This window comes from Bos indicus, chromosome 10 (genome assembly GCF_029378745.1).
Source record: "Bos indicus isolate NIAB-ARS_2022 breed Sahiwal x Tharparkar chromosome 10, NIAB-ARS_B.indTharparkar_mat_pri_1.0, whole genome shotgun sequence".
NCBI lineage: Eukaryota > Metazoa > Chordata > Mammalia > Artiodactyla > Bovidae > Bos > Bos indicus.
In genome coordinates, this window is record NC_091769.1 from 36262132 (window position 1) to 36270437 (window position 8306).

Sequence of the window (8306 nt, forward strand, 5' to 3'; positions counted from 1 at the left end):
ACAATAAGCAGAGCAGCCTGGAAGTACAGGGGCATCTGTAGGCACTAATTTTCATTTGATAACTTATCTGCCTCCACTTCCTACACTGCTACAGCCACCACCATAATCCTGGGGGAAGTAACAGAGATCTTAGTTACAGCTTGATCAGTGTACCACTCCCTGGCACATTTATCAACCTGGAGTTTCCTGTGAAACTCCAATTCCAGGTCATCTGCCTACCCTTCTGATCCTCCTGCTTCTGGCCACTAGCACATGTTGAGAGGGCAACACCTGAGCATCTGCTACTAGAAAAGAGTCAATGGGCTGGGGTGTAAAAGAAAACAGAGATGGCAAAGTCATAGGTCACACTGCCACTGAAGGTATGAAAAAGGAATGGAGGAACCTTGAGACCTGGCCTTTCTTCCGCCCTAGGCTCTTAACATAGTTAAATCAGCCAGCAAGAGAGACAGAATGAAGCACCTTTAGCCGCAGTCTAGACAGAAGGGGCATCAGAGGCTGACACTGCGCAGGCGCAAGAAGTAGGGTAGGGTTGCCTCCCAGGCTCAGCCGGCGGCCTCCGCTACACAAGGGCCACCGAAGAGCACAGTACAGTGCCCCGCGGAGTAACCTCTCGCTCGTGCCACCTCTTCTTCCTGAGGCCCTCAGACCCCTGAGGTCTGAGGAAGGTCTGGGAATCCCCCTTCTGAAGCCATTGGGCCGCCTCTCGTTCCCCACTCAGGGCCCGGCGGAACCTAGAAAGATGTTGGTGCCAGCCTCAGGTGAGGCGCCAAGGCTGGGAGGGCCGCCAGGTCGCTCAGGATCGACTTTCCTCACCCCCGTTCTCACCTCTTTGTCCTCCGCCTTCTCCTCAATACCTAATAGCGCGTACAGGTCCATTTGTAGGAGCTCCTTGGTCACCGCCATGGTTCCAACTCTGATTGGATTAGTACTACAACTCCCAAAAGTCTACGCGTGTGGGGCTTCCCGCGGACTGTCGGCTCCAAGCCCGCTGAAATGGTGAACGAACTACGACTCCCGGCAGCCCTCGCGCCCGCCGCTGCTGCTCTCCGGCTGGGGTGACTGTCGTGAATCTCCTGTCGGAGGCCTTGGCTGGCCCGCGCAAGTGGGCGTGGTAGGTAGGGGCGGGGCTGGGTGAAGGTGCCTGGGGCCCGTACCTGACCCGCAAGAGGTCTGCTCTGCGGATCCTGCTGCGCTGCACCGGGAAACAGGATGGAGAGTAGGTGCTACGGATGCGCTGTCAAGTTCACCATCTTCAAGAAGGAGGCGAGTCTCTCTTCACGGGCTAGAGGGAGGACGCGAAGTGGAGGGAAATACACGGGACTTGCAGTCCTAGGCTTGGTTTTATGGCACCTCTCCAGACGTGTGGTTTTGATGAAGCCACAGAGCCTCAGTTAACATTTCTATAAAACGGGGCTAACACTCCCTTGCTTTCGGGGTTATGGTGCTGGATGTGAGTTCCCTGTAAACTGTAAATCGGGCTCCTGTCATTTTCGGAAAGCTAAGCTTTTCTGTCTGCCAAGTGTAGGATCTGGCTGTTTCCCTCCACCCTGCTCCTCCGCAGCCCGGTCTTAGTTAATACTCTGTGACCACTCTCCACTACACCATGCCCGTTACTCTTTCTGCTCTGAAGCCCTCACCATCAAGCAGCCTGCCCTTTCTCCTGTCTCCAGGGCAACATAGCAAAGTCTCACTTATCCTCAGCACAAACCTGCCAAGTTCCCATGGTAAACAGCAGGCTTCCTCTGCCTCAGTGTGACCAGGAGATAGGAACCGGATAGGCGGGATGAATAGCTGGTAGGGAAGCAGATCATGGAGCCCTCAGAAACCTGGGTTTTGTAGTCAAAGTGGTCAGAATTCAAATTGGGGCTCTGCTATCATTCACAGAGGTGACCTTGGTTTGGGCAAGTCTAGTAACCTCTCTGATCCTGTTTAAAATAAGAATGATAATGGTTGTCGTCAGGATTAAGTATGATAGTGTGTATAAATTGAGGATTAAATCAAGTGATGAATGTTAAGTACTGAATTTAGTGCCTGGCTCAGACAGTAAGGAATCTGCCTGCAGTGTGGGAGATGTGGATTCAATCCCTGGGTTGAGAAGATCCCGTGGAGAAGGGAGAGGCTACCTACTCCAGCGTTCTTGCCTGGATAATTCCATGGACAAAGGAGCCTGGCAGGCTACAGTCCATGGGGTCGCAAAGTGTCCAACATGACTGATAAACTTTCACTTTTCACTCACACAGTAAATGCTTAATAAATGGAGGCTATTGTTACTATCCCATCCTGAGTCAAACCTCCTTCCATCTCTGCTAGAACAGAGAAGGCATGGGCCCTGCATTCTTTTTCTCCTCTGTTGAAGAGTCAGTGACCTGAAGCATGGGACTTTGCCTATTTGTCATTTACACTCTTGTGTAAGGGAAGACCGAGTAGAAAGCATGTGAATTTTGCATGAAGCTTTATGAGATTTGAATAGAAAATTGGAGACAGGAATCGCTTTGCCCTCCACCCCACATCTCTCCCCAGGCCTTAGGGGCCCCATTCCCCATCCTCCTCCCAGCAGCTGGTCACAGCTTCAGTGTCTGCTCTGTGTGTGTGTTCAAAGAGTCCCCGTGAGGAGCCTTCAGGGGTGGGTGAGAGGTAGACTCCTTGCTTCATGTTTCTTGTAGTATGGCTGTAAGAACTGTGGCCGGGCCTTCTGTTCCGGCTGCCTTAGCTTCAGTGCAGCAGTTCCCCGAGCTGGAAACACTCAACAGAAGGTCTGCAAGCAGTGCCATGAGGTTCTGACCAGGTGAGAAGCCAACACGGGTGACGGTTCAGCCGAGCATGGCAGCTGGCAGCTGGCCAGGCCTCTCAGCCTTGTGCTCTGGGTCTAGAGGTCGACTCGGGATTGTTTGGGGTGGAGGGCACCGATAGGCAGATGGTGGGTGACTTCTGACACCAGATTTCTTCTCTGTAGAGGATCTTCTCCTGCCAGTGCCTCCAAGTGGTCACCACCTCAGAACTACAAGAAGTAAGTGCTGAAGGGACAGAGACAAATGGGGAGGGGAAAGGACACAGGAGCCATAGGATAGGAGTCTCTTCCCAGCCTGTAGCTTAAGTGAGCCCAGGATCAGGAGGATAGCTGACTCTCCAGCTCCTGAGTGCCCTCCTGGGCTCAGAGAGCAGCTCATCAGTCCGTTCCCCAGAAAAGGTTCTTGGTAGACCTCACCCTCTCAGCTGAACCCTCCTGCCAGTTGGCTGGGTTGGGGTGCAGGGTGACATGAGCGATGGCCCCAGAAGATGGTCCATTGGAGGCCTCCCTAGCTGCCTAGAAATGATTTGAATGGGAAACAGAGAGGGTGCCTTCACCCCTCCCTTCTGCATTCATCAAGAGCCTCTATCTCATATCCTACCAGGCGTGTGGCAGCATTGGAAGCCAAGCAGAAGCCCAGCACTCCCCGGAGCCATGGACTGACCCAGCAAGATCAAGTCATTGCTGAGCGCCTAGCACGGCTCCGCCGGGAGAACAAGCCCAGTGAGCAGGCCCAGACAGGGTGGAAAAGACACCATCCGGGGCTCCTGGGAGTAGGATCCCTCTGGATATTACAAGGCATCTCTATGCCAATTGCAGAGTCAGTGCCCTCGCAGGCGGAGATAGAAGCCAGGCTAGCTGCACTGAAGGATGCACCCCAGGGTCCTGTCCCTTCCACCAAGGAGATGGAGGCGCGGCTTGCTGTGCTGCAAGGCAGAGTTCCATCTTCTCAGGCCCCCCAGCTGGTGAGTGCTGTGACTTTGGAGGGATGGAGGTCCTGGGACAGGGACCCAGCAGAAGCCCAGATACATGTATGCTTAGATACTTTGCAGGAGTACCTCCTGCTCCTGAGGCCTGCTGCCAGGCCAAGGAACCAGGGACAAGCAGCAGGATTGGGTGGGGCAGCAAAGAGTGGCCCCTAGGTTCTGTTGGGGACTGCCAGACCTACCTGATTACATGGGCTCTTGGTTAGTCCCCTTTCCCTGAGTTTTGGGAACGCCTCAGCACCCAGCCCTGACCGGAACTGCTCTGAGCCTTATGATGTGGCTTCCCCACTACCCTGCTCCCCACTGAGGTTCCCTTCTCTGAGCAGGCACATCAACCACCGGACCCCAGGACCCAGGTGCAGCAGGCACAGGATCTGCTGACACAGCTAACAGCGGAGGTGGCTATTGATGAGAGTTGGGAACAAGAAGGCCCAGGTATATTCTCCACCTGGCTCCCCCAGGGACTCTTTCCCTACTCTTTTCCCTACTCTTTCCCCAGGTGGGAGAGGCTCCAATGCTGACACTCTGGGAGGTGAATATAAATTAGAGAATATCAACATTATAAGGATTGCCATTTATTGAATGTTTACTCCAGTGGGAGCCAGTGTAAGCCTAGTGGATTAGTGTGTAGGCATTAGGCTCAGACAGTGATTCTCTGTTCTACCACTTAGTAGCTGTGTGACCCTCAGCATGTTGCTTGACTGAAGTCTCACTTTCCTCATCTGTAAAATGGAAGGATGTGTGGTAAGACCTACCTCATGGAAAAGTCATGAGGAGTAAATGGGCTAATCCAGGAGTACTTAGGACCCTGCCTGGCTCATAGTAAGTGAATGTTCTCTGTGATGATGATGATGATAAGGAGGAAGAGGCTATTTACTTAAAATTAAATTTAAGATTGAGTTCCTCAATGGTACCACATTTCAAATGCTCAGTAGTCACAAGTGACTCATGGCTATGATCTTGGACAGCACAAATACAGACCATGACGTGACATGGAATGTTCCCATCATCATAAAAAATTCTTTTGGACAGAGCTCTTCAAAAGCTTCACATCAGTGGTTCTCAACTATGGTGATGATTTTCCCTGCAGGGCCCAATTGGCAACGTCTGGAGACATTTTGGGTATTGCAACTCAGAGGGTACCACTAGCATCTAGTGAGCAGAGGCTAAGGAAGCTGCTGAACATCATACAATACACAGGGCAGCCCCCACCACAAAGAATTACAGGCGTACCTCAGAGACATTATGGGTTCAGTTCAAGTTCACTGTAATAAAGTGAGGCACGTGAAGTTTTTGGTTTCCTGGTGCATATAAAAATTGTGTACAGTATACTATAGTCTATTAAGTGCACAATAGCATTATGTTTAAAAAAAATGTACCTACCTAATTTTAAAATATTTTATTGCTAAAAATTGTTAACCACCATCTGACAACATAGAGTTGCCACAAACTTTCAACTTCTAAGAAAAAAAAGAAAAAGCAATTATCTGTGAAGTGCAATAAAACAAGGTATGCCCATGTCCTGTCCAATATGTCAGTAGAACCAAGATTAAGAAACCTTGCTTTAACATGGAACTCTGCTCAATGTTATGTGGCAGCCTGGATGGGAGGGGAGTTGTGGGGTAGAATGGATACATGTATATGTATGGCTGCATCCCTCTGCTGTTTACCTGAAACTATCACAAATGCATGCATACCCCAATACAAAATAAAAAGTTTAAAAACCTTAAGAAACAAAAAAAAGAAACCCTGCTTTAGGGGAATTCCCTGGTAGTCCAGTGGTTAGGACTCTGTACTTCCACTGATGGGGGCAGAGGTTTGATCCCTAACTGGAGAACTAAGATCCTGCATGCCATGTTGTGCAGCCAAAAAAAAAAAAAGAAACCCTGCTTTAGAGATACAATCTCACTGAATATCCTCAGTAATCCTATGATTAATATTATTATCCATATTTTATAAACGAGGAAATTGAGGCCTGGTGAGCTTAAGGAACTTGACCAAGGTCACATAGCTATTAAGTAGCGAAGCTAGGACTTCAGCCCAAAGCTGTCTAACTTCAAATGTCTTATTCTAAAACTCTGAGCTGAAGAGGACCATGTCAGAGCCACACCCACTCAACTAAAATTCTTCCCCCCTAGTGACATTCAAGACCTCAGCTTCCCTCATGTCGTCTCTGTGCTGCTCCCTAGAAATGCTGATTCCAGCCTGTAAGGCAGAGGGCCTGGCTGGACCCTGGCCTCCCCATCTTCTGCTCCTTTCGGGCAGTGATTCTTATACCATGGGGCACCCACCCTAAGGGCAACATGTTAAAGTATCAGGTGGGTGGGGATGAATTTAATTGAAAAAAAAAGTCTAAGATTACTGGTTTCTTATATTTGGGAAAATGAATAAAAATAGCTAATTTTATTTGCAATATAAGCCACAGGAACTATTGTGGAACAAAAAGCTGGTAATTCATGGAGGGTTTTTTAAAGTTAGGAAATGGGCTCAGTGGTTTCTGATGAGAGATCCCGAAATGTCTCCCTCCCTGAATGCATCACTCTTTCTAGCCGCCTCTATCCAGAACGACCTCAACCGGGGGGGCCCAGGGGCCCAGAGCACCAGTTCCAGGGGGCAAGCCACCTGGTCCCTGGAGGAGGAAAAGAGCAGGTTGCTGGCTGAGGCAGCCGTCGAGCTTCGGGAGGAGAACACCCGGCAGGAGCGCATCCTGGCCCTCGCCAAGCGCCTGGCTGTGCTGCAGGGACGGGACCCTGACAGAGGTAAAGGCTGGTAAAACAGCCACTCACTCGTGTCCCCTGGGCCAAGCTCTGCACAGTGGCTGTACTCTCTGCCAGGCCGAGTCTACTGAGCACTGCCTAGAACCATGAGACAAGTGCTAGGGCAAAACGGTGGATGAAGAACAAGGGGCAGCCATCAGGGGGCAGGGGCCCCGGGTCCCTTCAGGTGCAGAACCTTCTGTTCATGCTGTGCAGCCCAGCAGAGGGGGCAGAATGGAGATCAGAGCAGAGGGGGGTCAGAGCCACTCTGATCAGAGTGGCTGCGGAGGCGGCTTAACTCTGGAACAAGTGCCTCTGGAAACCACACCACTCCTGGGGACAGCAGTACAGCCACTCCGGTGAGCTCTCCACCTCACTCCTCTTCCCCTGCTCCCTGCCCTCCATCTTCAAGTGACCCTCCAGGACTACTACCTTCCCGACAGCGATGATGAAGAGGAGGAAGAGAAGGCCATCCAGAGAGTCCTGCGGCAGGTTGGCCCTGCCTTACCCACCTGACCACCCCTTGTCTGGTCCCTGCTATGCTGCCCCACCACACCCCTGGCCCCATTCACTCTGTGCCCACCCTGGGGTTTGCTGGCCTGTCACTCTGCAGCTCCTGTTCTAGCTGGAGTTCCTCTACTCCCGTGACCCACACCTGCCCCTGGTCCCTTGAGATGGGACATCAGCAGCCACAGACAATAGATCAAGGAAGATGGGTTGAGAGCTTAGGCCACAGAGTGCAGAAATACTGTGCATTGGCGGGGTGCCTGGAGCTAGGAGCTGTACCTCTTCACTCTGTCCACAGCTCACCGAAGAAGCTGCCCTGGATGAGGCAAGTGGCTTTAACATCCCTGTGGAGCCAACTCCCCAACCCCAAGACCAGTCCTGCGGGGCAGAGCCTAAGGTGAGAAGAACCACAGACACAGACCCCCAGGCTGCCATCATAGCCTCCCTCCCACCTCCGTCAGGTACCTGATGTCCCCAATTCCTCTCTGGTCCTTAAAGGCCCAGGACATGGCCACCAGGCCTGAGGAAGAGGAAGAGGAGCTCCCTTGGTGCTGCATCTGCAATGAGGATGCCACCCTTCGCTGTGCTGGCTGCGACGGAGACCTCTACTGCAACCGCTGCTTCCGGTGGGTGAAGGTGGAATGTTCTTTGGGGCTGGGAGAGTTCCAGGGCTACCTGTGATCTCTGACCTATTTCTATGCTCCGCAGGGAAGGCCATGATGCCTTTGAGCTTAAAGAGCACCAGACATCTGCCTACCAGCCCCTGCATAAAGGCCAAGGGCACTGAGGGAGCCCTGGTCCTCCCGGGAACGTCATCCTACAGGCAAGCACACAGGCTGGGGCGCCCTCCAGGGCATCTGATGGGAGGACATGACAGGCTGGACTGCTTATGAATGTGCCCTTTCTTAAGCCTCCGTTCCTGGAAGGAGGAAGGATTCTCCATTGGAGACAATGACTGGAGGAGCCAGAGGGAAGGCAGAGGTCAGGAGCCTTCCAGCGCTGGAGTCTGGATTGGAAGTGAGAGACAGGGCAAGACCAGTCTGAATCTAAGGAGGAGCCTTGAAACTTGTTCAAGAGCCCAGGGCCCTCCGCTGGTACTTGGAGGATTTAATAAAGTGTGTGATTCATTGGACCAGCATCTTTTATCTATAGAACCCTATGGATCCTGAGCCTGGGCCCTCGGAGAGGTACAGGAGCAGAGTCCTGTGAAGTGAGGAAGAAGGAAAAAGTTTCTCTAGGCAGGAACAGCCCCACCCCTCCTGGTGGCCT

At 52.0% G+C, this 8306-nt stretch overlaps 2 protein-coding genes across 4 annotated transcripts in view; one reads left to right on the plus strand and one right to left on the minus strand.

Annotated features, from left to right (window-relative positions):
* DNAJC17 (DnaJ heat shock protein family (Hsp40) member C17) overlaps positions 1 to 981 on the minus strand; it is a 30706-nt gene extending 29725 nt beyond the window's left edge. The window contains exon 1 of one of the 2 annotated variants that reach the window (XM_019968543.2): positions 826 to 981. In XM_019968543.2, the coding sequence (XP_019824102.1) occupies positions 826 to 903 (78 nt within the window). In that variant the 5' untranslated portion in view covers positions 904 to 981. The remainder of the gene's footprint in view (positions 1 to 825) is intronic. The other variant, XM_019968542.2, reaches the window with a different exon arrangement.
* A 138-nt stretch (positions 982 to 1119) lies between these two features.
* Positions 1120 to 8169, plus strand: ZFYVE19 (zinc finger FYVE-type containing 19). 2 transcript variants are annotated; one of them, XM_070797284.1, is made up of 12 exons: positions 1120 to 1263; positions 2664 to 2785; positions 2954 to 3007; positions 3393 to 3511; positions 3608 to 3753; positions 4101 to 4209; positions 6324 to 6533; positions 6943 to 7022; positions 7336 to 7434; positions 7536 to 7663; positions 7746 to 7860; positions 7948 to 8169. In XM_070797284.1, the coding sequence occupies exons 1-11, from the start codon at positions 1210 to 1212 to the stop codon at positions 7822 to 7824; spliced, it is 1200 nt and encodes a 399-aa protein (XP_070653385.1). In that variant the 5' UTR covers positions 1120 to 1209; the 3' UTR covers positions 7825 to 7860; positions 7948 to 8169. The 2 variants fall into 2 exon arrangements, with proteins under 2 accessions (XP_070653385.1, XP_019824100.2); XM_019968541.2 differs by having other exon boundaries at positions 7746 to 8169.
* The last annotated feature ends 137 nt before the right edge of the window (positions 8170 to 8306 follow it).